Source organism: Mobula birostris, chromosome 6, assembly GCF_030028105.1.
Source record: "Mobula birostris isolate sMobBir1 chromosome 6, sMobBir1.hap1, whole genome shotgun sequence".
Taxonomy (NCBI): domain Eukaryota; kingdom Metazoa; phylum Chordata; class Chondrichthyes; order Myliobatiformes; family Myliobatidae; genus Mobula; species Mobula birostris.
The window spans coordinates 95,171,376-95,194,767 of record NC_092375.1 but is presented as its reverse complement, the minus strand read 5'-3'; the positions used below and the strand labels follow the sequence as shown (position 1 = coordinate 95,194,767).

The 23,392-nt window shown below is 44.5% G+C and overlaps 1 protein-coding gene across 1 annotated transcript in view; it reads left to right on the top strand.

The window, feature by feature from the left end:
* The first annotated feature begins 10,107 nt into the window (after nt 1-10,107).
* sms (spermine synthase) overlaps nt 10,108-23,392 on the top strand; it is a 62,767-nt gene continuing 49,482 nt past the window's right edge. Inside the window, exons 1-2 of the mRNA XM_072260893.1 lie at nt 10,108-10,203; nt 14,772-14,892. Of these exons, the coding sequence (XP_072116994.1) occupies nt 10,158-10,203; nt 14,772-14,892 (167 nt within the window). The 5' untranslated portion in view covers nt 10,108-10,157. The remainder of the gene's footprint in view (nt 10,204-14,771; nt 14,893-23,392) is intronic.

The window sequence follows — 23,392 nt, the reverse complement described above, 5'->3', positions numbered from 1 at the left end:
TCAACATTCTTTCACCCCAAGGCACCTTCTTCTAAAGATGTAATTCCTTCTCTTGCCAACAGAGCCACAGCACCGCCTAAGGCTAAGCCTTCCTGCCTGTTCTTTCGATACAAAGTATGTCCTTTATGTTAAGCTCCCAACTATGGCCTTCTTTCTGCCATGACTCAGTGATGCCCACATCGTCATATTGACCAATCTCTAATTGCACCACAAGTTCATCCACCTTATTCCGAATGCTACGCACATTTAAGTACGGCACCTTCAGTCCTGCATTCTTTGCCCTTTTGAATTTTGCCTCTGTGTACAATTTAACTCTTTGCTCTGTCTGCAGTTGTGCCCAATCTTTGGCTTGGCCTTCTGTACATTCACATTAACACCTATCGTCTACTTGTAAACCTGCTGGCTCATCCTCAGCTCTATCATCCTGGTTCCCTTCTGCACACTCCCTACTTCCTCAACACTGCCTATCCCTCCACCTGTCTTTGTATTGTCCACCAACTCGGCCACAAACCCATCGATTCTGTCATCAAAATCATTGACATCAATTGTGAGAAGTGGTCTCAACACCATTACCCGCAGAATACCAGTGGTCATCAGCAGCCAACAGGAAAAGGCCCCCATTATTCCCACTCTTTGCCTCCCGCCAATGAGCCAATTTTTCCAGCAGTGAGGATGTAGTTACACTCAGACAGATCAATCGGGTAGGCCACATACCTTGCCAGACTCCCAAAGCAGACGCTCTATTCCGGTCTCTGTCGTGGGAAGTGACTACCAGTTGTTCATCAAGCCTCCCTGAAAAGATACAACACTTTTGACCCCTGGGCTCCTCTGGTCTGTTACTATTCAGAGTGGAGAATATAGAACATAGAACATGGAATAGTACAGCACAGTACAGGTCCTTCGGCCCACAATGGTGTGTCGACCCTCAAACCCTGCCTCCCATATAAGACCCACCTTAAATTCCTCCATATACCTGTCTAGTAGCCTCTTAAACTTCACTAGTGTATCTGCCTCCACCACTGACTCAGGCAGTGTATTCCACGCACCAACCACTCTCTGAGTAAGAAACCTTCCTCTAATATCCCCCTGGAACTTCCCACCCCTTACCTTAAAGCCATGTCCTCTTGTATTGAGCAGTGGTGCTCTGGGGAAGAGGTGCTGGCTATCCGCTCTATCTATTCCTCTTATTATCTTGTACACCTCTATCATGTCTCCTCTCATCCTCCTTCTCTCCAAAGAGTAAAGCCCTAGTTTCCTTAATCTCTGATCATAATGCATACTTTCTAAACCAGGCAGCACCCTGTTAAATCTCCTCTGTACCCTTTCCAATGCTTCCACATCCTTCCTATAGTGAGGAGACAAGAACTGGACACAGTACTCCAAGTGTGGCCTAACCACAGTTTTATAGAGCTGCACATTACATCACGACTCTTAAACTCTATCCCTCGACTTATGAAAGCTAACAACCCATAAGCTTTCTTAACTATCTTATCTACTTGTAAGGCAACTTTCAGGGATCTGTGGACATGTACCCCCAGATCCCTCAGCTCCTCCACACTACCAATTATCCTGCCATTTACTTTGTACTCTGCCTTGGAGTTGGTCTTTCCAAAGTGTACCATCTCACACTTCTCCAGGTTGAACTCCATCTGCCACTTCTCAGCCCACTTCTGCATCCTATCAATGTCTCTCTGCAATCTTCGACAATCCTCTACACTATCTACAACATCACCAACCTTTGTGTCGTCTGCAAACTTGCCAACCCACCCTTCTACCCCCACATCCAGGTCGTTAATAAAAATCACAGAAAGTAGAAGTCCCAGAATAGATCCTTGTGGGACACCACTAGTCACAACCCTCCAATCTGAATGTACTCCCTCCACCACGACCCTCTGCCTTCTGCAGGCAAGCCAATTCTGAATCCACCTGGCCAAAATTCCCTGGATCCCATGCCTTCTGCGTTTCTGAATAAGCCTACCGTGTGGAACCTTGTCAAATGCCTTACTAAAATCCATGTAGATCACATCCACTGCACTACCCTCATCTATATGCCTGGTCACCTCCTCAAATAAGTCTATCAGGCTCGTTAGACACGATCTGCCCTTCACAAAGCCATGCTGACTGTCCCTGATCAGACCATGATTCTCTAAATGCCCATAGATCCTATTTCTAAGAATCTTTTCCAACAGCTTTCCCACCACAGACATAAGGCTCACTGGTCTATGATTACTCGGACTATCCCTACTACCTTTTTTGAACAAGGGGACAACATTTGCCTCCCTCCGATCCTCCAGTACCATTCCCGTGGACAACGAGGATGTAAAGATCCTAGCCAGAGGCTCAGCAATCTCTTCCCTCACCTCATGGAGCAGCTTGGGGAATATTCCGTCAGGCCCTGGGGACTTATCCGTCCTAATGTATTTCAACAACTTCAACACCTCCTCTCCCTTAATATCAGCATGCTCCAGAACATCAACCTCACTCATATTGTCCTCACCGTCATCAAGTTCCTTCTCATTGGTGAATACCGAAGAGAAGTATTCATTGAGGACTTCACTCACTTCCACAGCCTCCAGGCACATCTTCCCACCTTTATCTCTAATTGGTCCTACCTTCACTCCTGTCATCCTTTTGTTCTTCACATAATTGAAGAATGCCTTGGGGTTTTCCTTTGCCCTACTCGCCAAGGCCTTCCCATGCCCCATTCTTGCTCTTCTCAGCCCCTTCTTAAGCTCCTTTCTTGCTACCCTATATTCCTCAATAGACCCATCTGATTCTTGCTTCCTAAACCTCATGTATGCTGCCTTCTTCCACCTGACTAGATTTTCCACCTCACTTGTCACCCATGGTTCCTTCACCCTACCATTCTTTATCTACCTCACCAGGACAAATTTATCCCTAACATCCTGCAGCAGATCCCTAAACATCGACCACATGTCCATAGTACATTTCCCTGCAAAACCATCATCCCAATTCACACCCACAAGTTCTAGCCTTATAGCCTCATAATTTGCCCTTCCCCAATTAAAAATTTTCCTGTCCTCTCTGATTCTATCCTTTTCCATGATGATGCTAAAGGCCAGGGAGTGGTGGTCACTGTCCCCCAGATGCTCACCCACTGAGAGCTCTGTGACCTGACCTGTTCGTTACCTAATACTAGATCTAGTATGGGATTCCCCCTGGTTGGCCTATCAACATACTGTGACAGGAATCCATCCTGGGCACACTTAACAAACTCTGCCCTGTCTAAACCCTTGGAACAAATCAGGTGCCAATCAATATTAGGGAAGTTAAAGTCACCCATGATAACAACTCTGTTATTTTTGCACCTTTCCAAAATCTGCCTCCAAAAAGTTCTGTTCAAAAGGTTCAAAGGAACATCTAAACAAGCCTGATGCATTTTGGAAACAAGTCCTGTGGACTGATGAAGTTAAAATATTACTTTTTGGCCGGAATGAGCAAAGGTATGTTTGGAGAAAAAAGGTGCAGAATTTCATGAAAAGAACACCTCTCCAACTGTTAAGCACGGGGGTGGATCGACCGTGCTTTGGGTTTTTGTTGCAGCCAATTAAATACCAGTAAATTCTGGAAGCAAACATCACACCATCTGTAAAAAAGCTGAAGATGAAAAGAGGATGGCTTCTACAACAGGATAATGATCCTAAACACACCTCAAAATCCACAATGGACTACCTCAAGAGGCGCAAGCTGAAGGTTTTGCCATGGCCCTCACAGTCCCCCGACCTAAACATCATCAAGAATCTGTGGATAGACCTCAAAAGAGCAGTGCTTGCAAGGTGGCCCAAGAATCTCACAGAACTAGAAGCCTTTTGCAAGGAAGAATGGGTGAAAATCCCCCAAACAAGAATTGAAAGACTCTTAGCTGGCTACAAAAAGCGTTTACAAACTGTGATACTTGCCAAAGGGGGTGTTACTAAGTACTGCCATGCAGGGTGCCCAAACTTTTGCTTCGGGCCCTCTTCCTTTTTTGTTATTTTGAACCTTTAAAAGATGGAAATAAAAAAGTTTTCTTGCTTAAAATATTAAAGAAATGTATCATCTTTAACTTTATGCCTTTTGAAAATCAGTTCACCTTTTACTCGCTTAGCTATTCACAGTAACAGAAATTTTGACCAGGGGTGCCCAAACCTTTGCATGCCACTGTATCTTTGCTCTGTCGTCATCCCTGCCAGTATCCTCCTCCAATCCAGCTGGACAAGCTCCTCTCTCATGCCTCTGTAATTCCCTTTATTCCATTGTGATGCTGATACATGTGAGTTATGCTTCTCCCTCTCAAACTGCAATGTGAATTAATCAAATTATGATCACTGCCTCCTAAGGGTTTCTTTACGTTAAGCTCCCTAATAAGATCTGGCTTATTACACAACACAAAATCTAAGATGGCTTTTCCCCAAGTAGGCTCAAGCACAAGCTGCTCGAAAAAGCCTGATAATCCACTGTCAGTCTCCTTTTGTGGGTTCCATCTTCAGTCCTACGTGTCTTCACTTCCCTAGTCTTCACTAGAGTAACTTGTGACATGGTTGCCAATTCAGAGTTTGGCATTGTCTCATTGTCCAACGTAGGGAGTGTTTTCCAAGAAGTGTCACTGGCAGAGCCGCCCACCTGAAATTCCTGCCGAGCTTTCAGATACTGCTTCAGTCTGCTTCAAAGCTCCATACAATGCACTTTGATTTGACAAAGTTTCCTGTTATCTGTTCAATCATTTAGTTAAAGCAAAAATTTGCTCTTTAGACTTTTTACTCTGTCTATCATACAGTTTTTGTAGTTTATCACACGTTTCAGTTTTCTTTCCCAATTGATTAGTTCACAATCACATCTTTACTGGCCTTGTTAACTTTTTCACTCACTCACACTTTCAATCAAACTGTTCCTATCTTTAACTCATATATTCCAGTTTGTTTTCCCTTTCCCGCAGGCATTCTCTGGATTTTATCATATGCCTTCTCAAAAGACTTAAATTGATCCTACGTTTCATCTGTTTTTTTTCATTAATTTTATGAAACAGATGTTTCATTCAGGTAAGAACTCAAACACTCAGGCATCCGTTCACCTGTAACTGGAGATTCTTTAGTAGGTTTCACGACTTTGGCCATTGTCTTAATTCAATCTGGTTTAACACTTTTACAAACTTTTATCACTTGGACTGTGATCCAAAATATTACTGGATCTCTTGCAACCAAAATTTTGTAAGATAGCGTCAAAATCTTTATAGAACTCCAGTTAAGTATTTTTGGATTGCAAGCAAAAAATTTATTGGATTGCAGTCAATATTTTATTTTAGTACTACAACCAAAATTCTATCGACTTGCAATTGATATTTTTGGTTTGCCAATGTCAACTTTTCCTTCACTGGATTGCAATCTAAAGTTTTTAAGCACGAGGTTACAACTGGAAAATTTATTCAATACTGCACCAACTTATATGAGCATAATTTCAGTATTATATTAGCTTCAATGTTGGTCTTCTTTCTAAATCTGATTTTTTCAGAATAGCAATGTATAGTAATTTCTTCACTCTTAAGCTTCCCCTACATGGTATATTGAAGCACGAACTGGACAGTTTTCTGGGACAATTTGGAATTATAGAGGAAGCTTTTACCTCCATTTTAAGTTTAGGTACTGAAAGTGTCCACTTGGTCTGGGATTCTTCCACGTTCTTAAATCTTCACACCTGTTCCTCTGACTATGCCAAAAATTGTTCAATTCTGATGCTTTTGCTTGGAGGTTCTTAAGGATTTCAAGAATGAGACATAAAACTTGTTGCTTCACAAAGGTTTTATTAAGCAAAAAGAGAACAAAGGAATTGGAAATGGAGAACAGCAAGCGTCCAGTAACAAGCAGGAAAGAACAAAGGAAAAGAAAGACGGAGAGCCAACATGCTCTGCTCTTTTTATAGTACAGATAACAGACATTCCATTCAAACTCATAAATATGAGTTAATCAGAGAGCCCCTATTCAAATATGCAATACTCAAGAAGCTTCCAGAATTAGACAAAGAACTGTAACCAGTAGGAAACAATTGGATATATATATAGTGCCCCCTCTGTGGAAGATGGAAAAGGGTGGGGAGGAGAAAATGTGACTGGTAGTAAGATCACAAGGCAGCTGCTGGAAATGATAAAGGATGACACGCTGGGTGTGCAGTCTCGTGTGGTGAAAATAAGGGCGGGAAACTCTATCTCTTTTCTGTCTGAGGAGACTGAGAGGGAGCAGAGGTGTCAGAAACAGAGAAGATGTGAGATTCGAGCACAGCAGAAGGGAAGCCATGCTTCCTGAATAGGGACAATACTTCAGCTGCCCCAGAACAGAGGGCCTCCTGTCTTTAGAGCAAATGGTGGCAGAGACAGAGAACCAAGGAGAAAGGAATGGCATTGTTACAAGGACAGGGTGGGAAGTGGCTGTGGGAGTTGGTGTTTCTTGTTAATATATTTATAGTAAATATCACTGGCTTGTTTGTCTCCTGTGATGGAGGCAGTGAGATCTAGAAAAGGAAGAGAAGTGTCAAGCTTTGCTGTACGTTGGAGTGCCTGGTGGGGGGGGGGGCGGGTGGTGGTGGATCATTTCTTTTCTGCTGCTTACGCGTGGGTGGGGGGAGCTGGAAGGGAGGGGCTTTGGGGTTCTAACATTTAACTTTGGGGCACTCCTCTTGTTTTCGTGGATGCTTGTGAAGAAAAAGAATTTCAGGATGTATATTGTATACATTTCTCTGACATTAAATGTACCTTTGAAACCGGTCCACAAAATCTCAAGGAATCTTCTCTTTCCACTCTGTTACTGCCCATCTTCTCTCTCAGTCCTGACTCAGGGTGTGGAATTGGAAATGGTTTATTATCGAGACAGAGTGAAAAGCTGGTCTTGCACACTGTTCATTCAGATCAGACCATGCAGTGAACACTGGTAGTGTAGAGTGGTACAAAATGCTTTAGAACCGCCCAACTACACGGAGAGTGGAGGGGACATGGAAGTCGCTGCTAGGGGTGGTGGTGGAGGCTGGTACATTAGTGACATTTAAGAGACATGGATAGTAGAAAAATGGAGGGCTGGTGGGAGGGAAGGGGCAGATTGATCTCAGATTAGGTTAAAAGGTCATGCAAAATCATGGGCTGTACTGTGCTTATATATTAGCGATGTAGAATAACAGCTGCAGAGAAAGCATGGTTCAGGGAAACAATAAGGTACACGAACATAACAATGTAGAGAGTCCAACTTATCACACTGGGGAACTATCTCAGAGTCTTATAGTAGCTGAGTAGAGATTGTCCTTCAGCCTGGTGTCACGTGCTTTCAGGCTTTTCGAAGAGAACATGTCTGGAGTGGTTAGGCTATTTGATTTTACTGGCTGCTGAAGTTTAGATGGGCCCCATTGAGGGGAGGATGGTTCCCCTGACGCACAGAGCTGTGCCCACAACGCGCTGTAGTTTCCTGTGGCCACCTGCAGAGCTGTCGCCATACCAAGCTGTGATGCATCCAGACAGGATGCCTTCAATAAAATTTTACAAAGATCGATGGGGACATGCCAAATTTGACCCAAAACCTGGATGGTTTCACACCCTCCCCCACTCACCTCCCTGCAGATACTGCTCGACCCACTGAGTTTCCATGGTACATCAGTTTATTGCTCATTCACATATCCCACTATACGAGTTAGCCCCACTCCCAGTTTCCACGGTTAATTAGTGCCACCTCATCATTTACATATCTGTTTCCCTTGCTTAATTAGCTCTGCCTCTGCTCTCATGGAACCTGCCCACGGTTTGGCCTCCTCCCTAGCTTTCTTCTTCTCCTTCTGAGATTTTATGCTGGTTAACAAACAGCTTTAGGGCGCATTACCCAGAAAACGCTGGAGGAACTCAGCAGGCCAGGTAGCATCAGCATCTGCATTTCCATCATCCGTGGATTTTCTCTTGTTTGTGATGCTGCCAGGCCTCCTGAGTTTCTCCAGCATTTGGCGGGTGTTGCTGGGATTTGCAGCATCTGCAGGTTATCTCGAATGTAAGGTGCATTACAGCCGCCTTCTGAACTGGACTGTGGGTCAGAATATTTAAATCATACATATTTATATTTGCATCAAATTCTATTAAAACTTGTATTCTTATGTAACTGCATCATATATTTAAAGTAATAATCCTGTGATCCCTTTTGCAAAATATTGTTAATGTTAAATTGTATTTTACTCTGTGATAGCTTTAAAATCATCCATCCCCTCTCTTGATTGTATCTTGGACACCTCACAAATGTATGCTCAACCACTTCTTGTTGATTACAATACTCACATCTCACATTATTGTATTTCTTCATTAAAAATAATGTACCCTGTGTGACCAAACCTCAATTTTGATATTATCACCTCTTCTCTCCTGCTCTTTCCTGCATTTCTCAACTATTCGGCTTCTTTCCAGATATTATAAAGTTGTCTTCCTGTTTTCTCTTCATCCTAATGTTTTCTCCATTCTTTAACATGTCATTTTTAATGTTTTTCATTTCTCCTTTACTGTAATTTATTTGAATGTCCACTTCTGCTCACCCACTTGCCTCCTTTGCTAATCTATCCCACTTGCACATTCCCTCTAATACAACATGTGCTGGAATCGACATGAAACATATAGATCAGATTAGATTCAACTTTATTGTCATTGTGCCGAGTACAGATACAAAGCCAATGAAATGCAGAGTCCCATCATTTTAAAACTGAATACGGTTTGTATTATCTCACACATAATGTCTGGTCTTGTTTTTGGGTGTAAATCTTTTAGACTCCTGATTGTTGGCTTGATCAGACAATATTATAACTCACATCAATCTGCCTTCCTCCACCCAGCTGTCATTTCACCTGTATACACTGAGAAGCCACCATGCAGCCTCACCTGCTTTTTAATGTTAGTATCAGGCACTCCCAGTCCTACCCCTCATCTGTTACCATTTTTGAAGCATCTGTGTTTATCTATAAATATCCATAATGAAGGCAATGTAACTTCATTGGACATGTGATTAGGAAAGAGGAGTTAGAATGCACGGTAAATATGGGAAAGATTGAAGGGAAGAAAGCAAGAGGAAGACAAAGACAAATGATGATGGAGACAGCAGCCAGAGAACTGGAAATGAATACCAATGAATTGATCCACGACGCGAAACAGGAGTGTGTGGGCCATGGCAGTCAAAGCTCAAACTGGGCATGGCACCTAATGATGATGATGAATGATTATTTACATAAGATTCAATAATCTCTATTTTTCTGTCTCCTTTTGAATAATTTAGGATCCACCTCTGGTGCTTCACAAAGCCATGGCTTCAAATAGCGTACAAAGTACCCAGGACATCTTCAGGGAGCGGTGTCTCAGAAAGGCAGCGTCCATTATTAAGGACCTCCAGCACCCAGGGCAGGCCCTTTTCTCATTGTTACCATCAGGTAGGAGGTACAGAAACCCAAAGGCACACACTCAGCGATTCAGGAACAGCTTCTTCCCCTCTGCAATCCGATTCCTAAATGGACATTGAACCCATGAACACGACCTCACTCTTTTAATATATATTATTTGTTTTTTGCACGATTTTTAATCTATTCAATACACGTATACTGTAATTGATTTACTTATTGATTATTATTATTATTTTCTTCTTCTATATTATGTTAACTTATGCTGCTGCTAAATTAATTAATTTCACGACACATGCCGGTGATTATAAACCCGATTCTGAATCTGGAGCCAACCCAGGAAAGCTTTATTACTAGTGCCTGTCAGAGAGTCATAGAGCACTACAGCACAGAAACACGCTCATCAGCCCATCTAGTCCATGCGAAACTGTTACTCTGCCTAGTCCCATCAACCCACACCTGGATCATTGCCCCCATACCTCTTCCATCTACAGTGGCATCCTTTCTGCTTTTCCATGCGAAACTTCTGCTTTCTTTTTCCAGCACGGATCTGAAAACAGTTCAGTTGCATGATTTTCTCTGCGCCCGTGGCCGGTATCCCCAGTTTCCCTGTGGATCCATTTCCCCCAGTTCCAGGGGCGCCGCCCATTTCCCGAAGGTGAAAGACTCCGCCCACCCCGGCCCGGACGGCCCCGCCCCTTCCCGAGCGCGCATGCGTACCTGGCCCAGTCGGTGTGCGCTCGGCATGGCCAGGAGTTGGAGCCATGGCGGTGCAGCAGTACGTCCTGGACATCTGCCTCTCGGCGCCAGGTGAGTGCGGCCCGGCAGTGGTTGCGCGGGGGAGCGCAGACCGAGCCTCCTCCGACCGAGAGGTGCAGGCGGCGGCAGTGAGTGGGGGCCGAAGCTCGGACCCCGCTGCCGGCCTGTGGCAGGGAACGAAGGGGGTGGTGGTGGAAGAGATTGCGGCGGGCACGGGTTCAGGCCTAGGCAATCGGACACGCTCCCCAGAACCGAGGGACGGCCGTCCCGCTCACCCTGGGCGCCGGCTCCACCTATCCATACTGCGTTGGGTGTGAACTGGAATTCTTGAGGCTGCCCCGTCCAGCCCTTCCCTACCCCGCACTCGGCATGGACCCAGTTCTACGTCGTGGTCAGATGTGGGGGGACTTAATCCCAGGGGTTTTGGCAGACGATGCCAGGCGGAATGGAAGCCCATTCAATGAGGAGCTACATCCAGTGCCTCAGCAATCATGCACAAGCCCTGCCAGGAGGAATTGGAAAGGTGTGTAAAAACTTTGGTTCCCAACTAGATTTCTGGGGAGGTTTGGGCAGGCTACTTGTCGGGAGCAGTGTAGAGCATACTGGAGGCTTATGGCTTGGTAGGTGGACCAAGGAATGCCTTTGGATGGGTTGCCACCAATCGTGGTTTTTGGGCTTTCAGTTCTGCAAAGTCAGAATTGCTAGAGGAAGTTGAAAATTTTTGTCGCAATCTTATAGTTGTGGAGTTGCCAATTTGACACATTGTGCCTGAGCCAGCTTTTAACCTGTTTCTCATACAGTATTCCATGATTATCTTGGTTGGGAAAAAGTATCTTTGGCAACTGTACTTGAAATTGTTTCTGGGTCAGCATTCACCTATGCTAACTTCTGGATCTGTAATTGTAGATAATTACTTTATTCCTGCAGAGGAAAATAAAAGTTACCCAGTATGTTTGTGGATATATTACTAGTGTGTTAACCAGTATATAGCCATTTAATCCTAGGTATTGCAAGTAATTGTTTACTTCACATAAGAAATAGGAGTCGGCCATCTGGCCCGTTGAGCCTGCTGTGCTATTCAATAAGATCATGGTTGATCTGGCCATGGACTCATCTCCACCTATCTGCCTTTTACCCATAACCCTTAATTCCCCTACTATACAAAGATCTATCTAACCTTGTCTGAAATATATTCATTGAGGTAGCCTCCACTGCTTCATTGGGCAGAGATTCACCACTCCCTGAGAAAAGTAGTTCCACCTCATCTCCATCCTAAATCTACTCCCCCAAATTTTGAGCTTGTGTCCCCTAGTTCTAGTTTCACCTACCAGTGGAAACAACTTCCCTGCCTCTACTTTTTCTATCCCTTTCATAATTTTTTGTTTCCATTTATTAGAAATGGAGACAAGTTATCTATGAGGGACATAAGTTAATTTTTAAGCAATGTCCTTCCACTAATCTTCTGTATGAACGCAACTGAATTTCAACGAGATAGTGGAATCAAAGGTTATGGGGATAAGGCAGGAACTGGATACTGATTGTGGATGATCAGCCATGATCACAGAGAATGGCGGTGTTGGCTCGAAGGGCCGAATGGCCTACTCCTGCACCTATTGTCGATTGAGGTAAGTCGTAGCCCCCTCATAATGGTTTAGCATTTGGTATGGTTATTGGTTTATTGCCTAGTCATCCTTCCTGTATATCTTAATTGCTGTGGTATCAAGGAAATATCACTGAGTAAATTTGGAATTTGAGGTAGAATTTTGGAATTTCCTCTGAAGTAACTGAAAATGTAGGGTGACACAACAATGGCAATATTTCATTGGGAGTTTGAGGAGATTAAATATATCACCAAGGATACTTGCAAATATATACAAATGTACTGTGGAGAGCATTCTGACTGGTTCCATCACCGTCTGGTATGGAGGGCCCACTGCACAGAGTTGGAGCAAGCCACAGAAATTTGTAAGCATGAGAGATCCTGCAGATGCTGGAAATCCAGAGCAACACACAGGTCAAGCAGCATCTGAAAATGAATAAACAGGCAACATTTAAGGCTGAAACCCTTCTACAGGTTGTAAATTCATCCAGACTTATCATGGGCACTCGCCTGTCCAATATCCAGGACACCTTCAAAAAAGCCAGTGCTTCAAACAGGTGCATTCATCGTTAAGACCCCCCATCAACCAGAACATGTCCTCTTCTCATTGCTACCATCAAGGAGGAGGTACCGGAGGCTGAAGACACAAATTGAACATTTCAGGAACAGCTTCTTCCCCTCTACCATCAGAATCCATGACCACTGTCTTAGTATTTACAGTATTGTGCAGCTTATATTTTTAATATTAATTTTGTTTTAGATGTTTATTTTTTGTCCTCTGCATTAGTGTCTGCAGAAAAGCACAAATTTTAAATTTCCTAACATTCATTTTCCAAAAAAATTAAAGTTATAGAACTTACTGAATTTCATTAAATAAAGTAATAAATTAAGTAATAGACCACATTTCAAATACAAAATTTGACTACTTTGTAGGTATATAGCTCAATGAGTAATTAAGCAAATAACATTTATCATGCTGATGACATAATGAGTGGCATGAACTAAACTGATTAACTGAAACAGAAACTGTTGTAAAAACAATCAGACTGGATGAAGCACAAAGGTGAGGATGTGGCAGATGTAAAAGTTTAACCTTCAAATCATCAATTCTTACACCATGGCAAGGGTGAGCATAGAAACAGGACACAAGGTGCTAATCCTGCATCAGCAAGGTTGACCATAAATGTCGTGGTCGGCCATAGAAACTGCAGCAGATGAGAGAGACATCAAACTGATGTCCCTTCTAAATCGGAAGAAGTCCAGTATTGCTATCAGCTCTGAACTCAGAATCAACTTGAACCCAAATCCACCCCTCTACAGTCTGAAGAAGTCTTGTCAGAAGTGATCTTCATGGAAGATTTGCTGTCAAAAGGCTTCCTCCAAAGTGGAAACAAATCCAAGAGATGCACCTATGCACAAAAACACAAACACTGGGGTGCTGAACAATGGCAGCAAGTGCCATGGACTGTCGAGTCAAAATCTGAAATTTTTGGCTCAAACATGAGGCAGTTGTCTGTAGAAGAGCTGGAGAGCGCTACATGGATGAATGTGAAGCACGGTGGAGGTTCCCTGCAGGTTTGGAACTGTTTTTCTGCCAATGGAATTGGTGATCTGGACCGTAATCCTCAATACTGGCAAGTACAAGCAAATTTTCATCTATCATGTAATGCATTAAGGGAGACGTCTGATCAGTCCCAACTTTATTTGGCAGCAGGACGATGACCCCAAGCACATGGCCAAGGTCATAAAGAACCATTTTCAGCGATTTTCTAGCCGTTTTCTTATAAAACTGCTGGACAGGACACCACGACAGTTTTAAAGGCATAGGGTGGTCATACCAAAGACACTCAGACCCTGCTTGACGCTGAGGATGAGGTGGAGCACTGTGTAAATAAGTGCTATGCGGGGTCATGACAAGATTGCATAAATTGACACGTGTCTGATTTTTAAAAAATCAAACTGGAAATATATGATCTATTATGTATACACAGTAATTTGTGGAGCTACAAACACGAAAGTAGACCTAACCAGTGGAGCAGCAGGACATTGCAGCTTCAGTGGAGGGAAGTCAGTAGTGGTTACATCTTAAAGGAAGGACCAGGCTCTGAGTTTTCCTCTAACTTTGTCTTCAAGTGTCGAGATTTGACTGCCTTTTCTTAAGTTTCCTCTCACGAAGCAGTTCTTGGTAGCAGGAAATCATGTCAGGAATACCTCTCTTTGTCTTACTGTTTCGTTCCCAGTCGCGAATGGTGAATTGGTCCCATGATTTGTATAATCGTGGTGATGCTGGTGCTGAGGAATTTTGTGATGAGGTTTTGCCCAAGACTTTTTGTACAGTACCATGTGTCAGTGATAATTAATCAGATTCAGACTGTGACTCTGAACTGTGTGTTACACTTCCAGTAAGTTGTGCACTCTTCACCCACTGTACGTTGGTTGCTTAACCCAATGACAGGGCTGCACAGTGAAACATATTGCTCAGTCCTGAATGGTTGTGAGGTTCTTATTTGTTCCATTTGGAGCCACTGGGAGATGTCAGTTTAGATACATGGAGTTGTGTTGATGAAGAAATGAATGACATTGCAGTCATCTTCATTGGTTGTCATCCTTTTCATTAAGACAAGTTTTACATCATGTAAATTTGAGTGATATTCCATAGAAAATATTAAGTAAAGACAATGGGTTCCTGCCATGCGTCTGTCACCTGGGAAAGTTTTATTTGTGGATCTTATGAATTTGCTGGACAGGATTGCGTCTAATATATTATTTCCTCTAATATCGGAAAGACTTCACAAAGTTCTACAAATAGATTTTTTTTACAGCATGCTAATTATACTGAAATTTGTTTGTTTTAAATTTGTGCATTTCCTTAAGATATTGCTTTTGATATTTAAGTAAATAAGATGTCTGCAGACTGCTGTAAGTGGATAGAAATTGTCAGACATGTATAATAGTAAATGTGAAAAATCAGCAATATAGTCCTATTATCTTTGTCAATGTTGGCTTTCTTTTTCCTTAGCTGATGGCAGAACTGTTATTGAAGCATTGGAGCCAATTTTTCAGGAGCAACGAATGACCAAAACAGTTCACAATTTGGGAGAAAATGGTTTCTTAGTAACATATATTTCAGAGTCTGGCAGGTATGAGAACTTTCTGTAAGGGGTTTCTTTTTTTATGTCACTGCGTAGTCTAAAATGGCTTCTTTGTTATGTTATAATTGAAAGGGCTTCTTTGTTATGTTAACTGCTGAGAAAGTCCTTCCCGCTAGTAGTGTGTTTTGGATTATCTATCGACAAGAGGACGAATGAACCAATTGCGATAGTTGTTATGCTTTGGTGTGTTTGTAAGATATTGTATGTGCGGGGTTTTGGGGATGAAGGCAAGAGAGAGAGACAGAGGATGGACCAGGTGCTGTGAGTCCGCTAACGGGGTCGGACCCCGAGTGGGGCATTCGGCGAGGAGAGGAGATGGAGACGGACTCGTTTGGAGCGTCTGGTCAACCACCGTTGTTGGTCCCAGGCAGCCGGTTGAGGTGGTCCGAGGGGTCGCAGGGTGAAGAAGAAGGGTCCTGAGCTCCAACTGTTTGTGCACGAAGAAATTGAACTTTGATAAGTGTGGCGCCTTTTATTTTCCTTTTATATTTTATTCTCTATTAATTATATAGTTCCAGTAATATCTATAAACTGTAAATCATTTAATCGTATCTGGTGTATTGTCTGTTATTTGGGCGGGGTGGGGTACATCACACAGCATCCACACAAACTGATTACCCAGTTTGGCGGGGCCGAGGGCCGTCTCCCTAGACGACAGTGAGCAGAGCGACCCTGAGGCTGGCCAGGGGGGCTACATTGTGTGGGCTTTTGTCCGGGATTGGATCTACTGGTATGCTGTGTGGTGGCCCTGTTTAAATCCGTAATGTGTGTCTCTGTGGGTTATTTGCTGGTTATTGCTGTATGCGTGGTGGGTGAGGTCTTTGTTGGAGTTCAGACTAGCATTGACGAGTTGGAGGTGGAACTCGGGGCTGTCTATGCTGTTGGGAGAGAGAGGAAAGAGTGGTCTGATTTGGAGGTAGTGTCTGTGAATAAATGTTCTGGCTCTGGCAGGCTCCGCCTGGCATTTGGGTTGGTGTCCGCCCCAAGAGGGGTGGAGACGTGGGCGGAGCGGATCTCTCAGTTGTTAGATGACTGGCAGTGCTCGGTTGAGGGAGAGCGATGGGGATTGGTTGAAAGTTTGAGTAGGCGAGCTGTTGACGGTGTTAGAGCTGTCAGATTCACTTACACCGTAGTGACAGCTGTCAGTTATTTGAAAGAGGGGGGTAAATTTTCAGTGTGTCTTCTCTGGCTAGGAGGGAGGCTAAATTGCTTGCGGTGCCGGGGGATCGTTTCAGGGGATCAGCCCCTCCTTCAGTTGTTCAGCTGATCAGAGGTGTCGGGAAACTTAGTGGAGGCCCAGTGGGGGAATGGCTTGAGGTCTCTGGAACATTGCTGAGAACATTGCATGTTCCCAGCAATGTACCAATGAACTTCCGAAAGGAAAAGACCCTATTCCTGAAGACTTAGAGAGACCACACCCCAGGGTGTCATTACAGATAGGGGGAAACGATGCTAAAGCCATCCTCGACCCCGGGGTGCAGGTCAAGTTGTTGTACAGTTCGTTTTACAACTGGTGTCTGAAGCATTTACCCTTGACAACTGCAAGGGCACTGGAGATTTTGGGTACCAGTGCCAGTAGTTATCCAGAAGAGGATGATTGGTTAATGACCCTGGAGTTCATGGGAGCCTTGTCTGGGCGCCCAGTGTGTTGTGTTCCTTCTGAGGACGTGTGAGGACTTGAGCCGGTACCAAATTTAAACGAGACCCAGCGGTGTTACAGCCTGGGGAAAGTAGCTGAGGGTGAGACCCTCTTAGTAGACGCTCTGAACTACCACGAGGGAGGGGAGTTAACTGCTGAAGACACCTGAGTCGCGGCAACTGGACCCTGGCACCGTTCGAGGAGTGCGGCTGTTGAGCAGAAGACGGCCGTTATTTGTTCCCTAGGATTCTTCCGATCCGAAAAGATGCCCAAGGGCATATCCGGAGCCCCTGCATCCGTCCCGCGGGGCATGAGGAAGACCATGGGGGAAGTGAAGGTGTGTGGAGTTTTGGCCTATGTGGATGACCGCCCAGAGCTTGGATTCGCCTGGGGGGACTATGAAGTGAGGCGAGTGGCTGAGCCCGGGCGACAGAAGCGAAGTTTCAAATGTGGAGGAGTTTTTGGCCGGAGGAGTTTGGTGCAATGTGAGAAAAATGACCCAACATACCAGTTGAACTTCCTGGTGTTGGAACAGATGGTGGTGGACCGGGGGATGGAAACCGAGGTCGTCAATCTGAATGAGACACGGGAGAGAGGGGATTTGCACCACTGAACTGAGTGTTCAGAAATGCCGGCCGGAGACTGAGTGCTGTATTTGTGGGACGACCATTGCAGACTTGGAATTCACGCTCGTCAAAGTGGAGAAGGAACAACGGAATTCCGAGCCGACACTGTGGTCATGTACTGGTGAATTAATCCAGCGAGGAGAAACAATGACCCACCTTCGAAGGAAACTCAAGACGTCGATTCAGAAAAGATTGGAAGACTTGCAAGTTGGGGGAGATCAAGGAAGTGTTCTGACTAAGGCCAACAGAAAACCGAGAGCCCAAGGAGGGGAGTTTAACTACACTCCCGAGGAGGTGAAGAAATGGAGGACAGATCTCGGAAAAGGGAGGCGGACACTTGAAAGGAACCTGAAGATGACTATTGACAGTTTAAATGAAGTGGAAAAACTGAAAGTTGACCTGGAAGACGTCATCAGGAAGCAAAAACTGGAGGCTGAACATCCTTTAACTGCTGCTTTTCAGGTCAGGATGGAAGAAGCTGGTGGGGTAACTGCGTCCCAGATTGAGATGGGCCAAGAACCGTGAGTCAGAACTGCTGAGGCTGTGGCAAGAGTTGAAGGAGTCCCCGAAGAAGCTGACGTCTCGACTGCAGGAGGCTGAAGGAGTAGCCCCGGCTAAGTGTTTCAGTGTGGAGAAACTCAAACAGCAGCTACTGATCGAGGGAATGAGGAAAAAGGATGATGTGCTGGACATGTGGTACATGCTGCCTTTCGCTAACTTCCCCGTGATTGAGGAAGAGACCTTTGGCCCTTCTCCCACTGAGTCAGGTGTAGTGGGGAGGGCTAGCTGTGGGCAGTCTAAGTTACAGCAGGACCAGGAAGGAAAAGAAGTGGGACACGGGACAGGGGGCTCCGAGTTGTAATAGTGGCCTAAGTGAGAGAGGAGTTGGCAAGCAAGCCCGAGGTATCCCTAGTAGTGTCTGAGCCTTTAGGGTTTAGGTGAGGGGGTACGGAGGTCTTGGAGGATTAGGAAGCTCTCGGATAGGTTGGCCTATGTAGTGCCCGTGGACGGGCGGAAGGTCCACTGTTTGGGGAGTAATGTCACTGTGTGTATTTGGATGGGTTTCTGTATCTGTAGGACTGGTTGGCAAGTTATTTAGAAGTCATGAGGATATGACTTTATTTGGTGGGGGGAGAGTGTAAGGGGTTTCTTTTATGTCACTGTGTAGTCTAATTAAAATGGCTTCTTTGTTATGTTATAATTGAAAGGGCTTCCTTGTTATGTTATCTGCTGAGAAAGTCCTTCCCGCTAGTAGTTTGTTTTGGATTATCTATTGATAAGAGGACGAATGAACCAATTGGGATAGTTGTTATGCTTTGGTGTGTTTGTAAGATATTGTATGTGCGGGGTTTTGGGGGAGAAGGTGGGAGAGAGAGAGAGGGACAGAGGATGGACCAGGTGCTGTGAGTCCGCTAACGGGTTCAGACCCCGAGCGGGGCATTCGGCAAGGTGGGCAGAGAGATGGACTCGTGGAGCGTCTGGTCGACCACCGTTGTTGGTCCCAGGCGGCCGGTCGAGGTGGTCCGAGGGGTCGCAGGGTGAAGGAGAAGGGTCCCGAGCTCTACCTGTTTGTGCACAAAGAGATTAAGCTTTGATAAGTGTGGCACCTTTTATTTTCCTTTTATATTTTATTCTCTATTAATTATATAGTTCCAGTAATATATATAAACTGTAAATCATTTAATCGTATCTGGTGTATTGTCTGTTATTTGGGCGGGGTGGGGTACATCACACAGCATCCACACAAACTAATTACCCAGTTTGGCGGGGCCGAGGGCTGTTTCCCTAGACGACAGCGAGCTGAGCGACCCTGAGGCTGGCCAGGGGGGCTACATTTCAAACCTATTTTTTTAAAATTAGAATTATGGCACAAGATTAAATTCTACTGAAACTGGACCTTTGCATTTGCAAACGTACCTGGGGGTATATGTGTTACTTGGTTTAATGCCACACTGGAAGGAGAAGGTTGTTTGGCGTCTTGTAGAGTTGGTGCATCACACTGTCAGTGATTTAGGTTCATAGAAAACTTAGAAAACATAGAAAATAGGTGCGGGAGTAGGCCATTCGGCCCTTCGAGCCTGCACCGCCATTTATTATGATCATGGCTGATCATCCAACTCAGAACACCGCCCCAGCCTTCCCTCCATACCCCCTGACCCCCGTAGCCACAAGTGCCATATCTAACTCCCTCTTAAATATAGCCAATGAACTGGCCTCAACTGTTTCCTGTGGCAGAGAATTCCACAGATTCACCACTCTCTGTGTGAAGAAGTTTTTCCTAATCTCAGTCCTAAAAGGCTTCCCCTCTATCCTCAAACTGTGACCCCTCGTTCTGGACTTCCCCAACATCGGGAACAATCTTCCTGCATCTAGCCTGTCCAATCCCTTTAGGATCTTATACGTTTCAATCAGATCCCCCCTCAATCTTCTAAATTCCAACGAGTACAAGCCCAGTTCATTCATTCTTTCTTCATATGAAAGTCCTGCCATCCCAGGAATCAATCTGGTGAACCTTCTCTGTACTCCCTCTATGGCAAGGATGTCTTTCCTCAGATTAGGGGGGACCAAAACTGCACACAATACTCCAGGTGTGGTCTCACCAAGGCCTTGTACAACTGCAGTAGTACCTCCCTGCTCCTGTACTCAAATCCTCTCGCTATAAATGCCAGCATACCACTCGCCTTTTTCACCGCCTGCTGTACCTGCATACCCACTTTCAATGACTGGTGTATAATGACTCCCAGGTCACGTTGCACTTCCCCTTTTCCTAATCGGTCACCATTCAGATAATAATCTGTTTTCCTATTTTTGCCACCAAAGTGGATAACTTCACATTTATCCACATTAAATTGCATCTGCCATGAATTTGCCCACTCACCCAACCTATCCAAGTCACCCTGCATCCTCTTAGCATCCTCCTCACAGCTAACACTGCCACCCAGCTTCGTGTCATCCGCAAACTTGGAGATGCTGCATTTAATTCCCTTATCCAAGTCATTAATATATATTGTAAACAACTGGGGTCCCAGCACTGAGCCTTGCGGTACCCCACTAGTCACCGCCTGCCATTCTGAAAAGGTCCCGTTTATTCCCACTCTTTGCTTCCTGTCTGCTAACCAACTCTCCACCCACACCAATACCTTACCCCCAATACTGTGTGCTTTAAGTTTGCACACTAATCTCCTGTGTGGGACCTTGTCAAAAGCCTTCTGAAAATCCAAATATACCACATCCACTGGTTCTCCCCTATCCACTCTACTAGTTACATCCTCAAAAAATTCTATGAGATTCGTCAGACATGATTTTCCTTTCACAAATCCATGCTGACTTTGTCCGATCATTTCACCACTTTCCAAATGTGCTGTTATCACATCCTTGATAACTGACTCCAGCAGTTTCCCCACCACCGACGTTAGGCTAACCGGTCGATAATTCCCCGGTTTCTCTCTCCCTCCTTTTTTAAAAAGTGGAGTTACATTAGCCACCCTCCAATCCTCAGGAACTAGTCCAGAATGTAACGAGTTTTGAAAAATTATCACTAATGCATCCACTATTTCTTGGGCTACTTCCTTAAGCACCCTGGGATACAGACCATCTGGCCCTGGGGATTTATCTGCCTTCAATCCCTTCAATTTACCTAACACCACTTCCCTACTAACATGTATTTCGCTCAGTTCCTCCATCTCACTGGACCCACTGTCCCCTACTATTTCTGGAAGATTATTTATGTCCTCCTTAGTGAAGACAGAACCAAAGTAATTATTCAATTGGTCTACCATGTCCTTGCTCCCCATAATCAACTCACCTGTTTCTGCCTGCAGGGGACCTGCATTTGTCTTTACCAGTCTTTTCCTTTTTACATATCTATAAAAGCTTTTACAGTCCGTTTTTATGTTGCCTGCCAGTCTTCTCTCATAATCTTTTTTCCCCTTCCTAATTAAGCCCTTTGTCCTCCTCTGCTGAACTCTGAATTTCTCCCAGTCCTCAGGTGAGCCACTTTCTCTGGCTAATTTGTATGCTGCTTCTTTGGAATTGATACTATCCCTAATTTCTCTTGTCAGCCACGGGTGCACTACCTTCCTTGATTTATTCTTTTGCCAAACAGGGATGAACATTTGTTGCAGTTCATCCATGCAACCTTTAAATGCTTGCCATTGCATATCCACCGTCAATCCTTTAAGTGTCATTTGCCAGTCTATCTTAGCTAATTCACGTCTCATACCTTCAAAGTTACCCCTCTTTAAGTTCAGTTGTGACTTCTGTTGCTGTCTGAGGAAACTGCATGTTCCAACAAGGTTTCCTTCTCGCATCTGAAAGATGTGGATCGGTGTTTAATTGGGCATGGTAATTTGCCTGCTAGTGTTAATGGGTGGAAGAATTCTTGGGGATGTGGACAAGCTAAGTTAGGGAATGGGAATTCTCTGAGAGCTAGTATAAATTTGATGGACCGAAATGTCTTCTGTTGGAGCACTACAGTACAGAAACAGGTCCTTCAGCCCATCTACTCCATGCTGGCCTGGTCTCCCTCTTAGACCCATCTACCTGCACCTGGACCAAAGCCCTCCATATATCTCTCATCAATGTACCTATCAAGATTTAAATGTTACAATTGAACTCACATCTACCACTTCTACTGGCAACTCTTTACACACTTGCACCCCCCTGAGTGAAGAAATGGTCCTTCAGACTTATCTTAAATATCTCATCTTTCTCTGTAAATTTATTCTAATCTCACTCAACCTGAATGGAGGGGTGAGTGGGGGGAAGAATGCCTACAGCACCCCTCTTAATTTTGCATATCTCTATAAGATCTCCCCTCATTCTCCTGCGTTTCAGTGACTAAAATCCTGATCTCTTTAACCTTTCCTTGTAACTCAGGTCCCAGCAACACCCTTGCAGTTAGCATTGATGTTTCTGTGCTATACAGATCGTTGATGCTTAACAGCATTGATAGAGAAGGTTAAACACCCTTTGCTGAGGATATATTTCTGTGGTTCAGCCCAGATCTTGTTGTGGCAGTGGTGAAAAAGTGAGGACTGACAATGGGGGCACTGGGTTTCCATGTACACACCTGTGGGCCCCTACAGTGATGGGGTCAGTGCTGATGTTTATGTGGCAGATCACACATGAAGCAGGGATTGAATGTCCCTGAACAGAGGGAGGACTGTAATGTTCTCACCTTCTTTGGAATTGGTCTTGGTTATTAGTTCCTGGAGGCTCCATTTGAGGACTAGAGATTTTCCCCTGGCATACTGAGAGAAGATGGAGAGTGTGGGTGTCTGTACAACCTCTGCCTAGAGGATCATGCACCGTCACCTGTAATTTCCCTGCAACCCATAAACCCCCTTAGGACACTTACCCACTTCAGCCTGCTATGACACAACTGTTGGCAGAATTTCATATGGCGATGGGGTGGTTTCAGGAGTGAGGTACTTCAGCTGGTTGAGTGGTGTCACAACAGCAACCTCTCAGTTAACATCAGTAAGACATTGAGGACTTCAGGAAGGGAAAGTCAAGGGAATACACACCCTCATGGAGGGGTCAGCAGTGGAAAGAGTGAGCTGTTTCAGGTTGCTGAGTATCAGCGTCTCTGAAGATCTTTACTGGATCCAACATATTGGTGCAATTACAAAGAAGGCACAACAGTGGCTGTGTTTCATTAGGAATTTCAGGAGATTTGGTATGTCACTAAAGAGTAGCTAATTTCTACAAACGTAGCATGGAGAAAATCCTAACTGGTTGCACCACCGTCTGGTATTTTGGGGAGGGGGTGGTATGGCACTACACAGAATTGGAAAAAGCTGCAGAAGGTTTTAAGCTCAGCTAGTTTCATATGGTCACTCCCCTCACCAGCAGTGAGGACATCTTCAAAAGGCAGTACCTCAAAAAGGTGGCATCAGTCATGAGGACCAGCCAGACATACCCTCTTCTCATTACTACCATTAGGGAGGAGGTACAGGAGCCTGAAGAAACAGTGTTTTACGTACAGTTGTTTCCCTCTGCCAATAGATTTCTGAATGATCACGAACTCATGAACACTACCTCACTATTCTTGCTCTCGTTTTACACTACTTTTAAATATTTTTGTAATTTTTAGTACATTTCAAGTCTTGCACTGTACTGCTGCAAAACAACAAATTTCATGACATGTCAGTTATAATAAAACTGATTCTGATCCACGGGGTCAGTAGGGAATACCTCAAAACAAATACTTGGAGCCAGT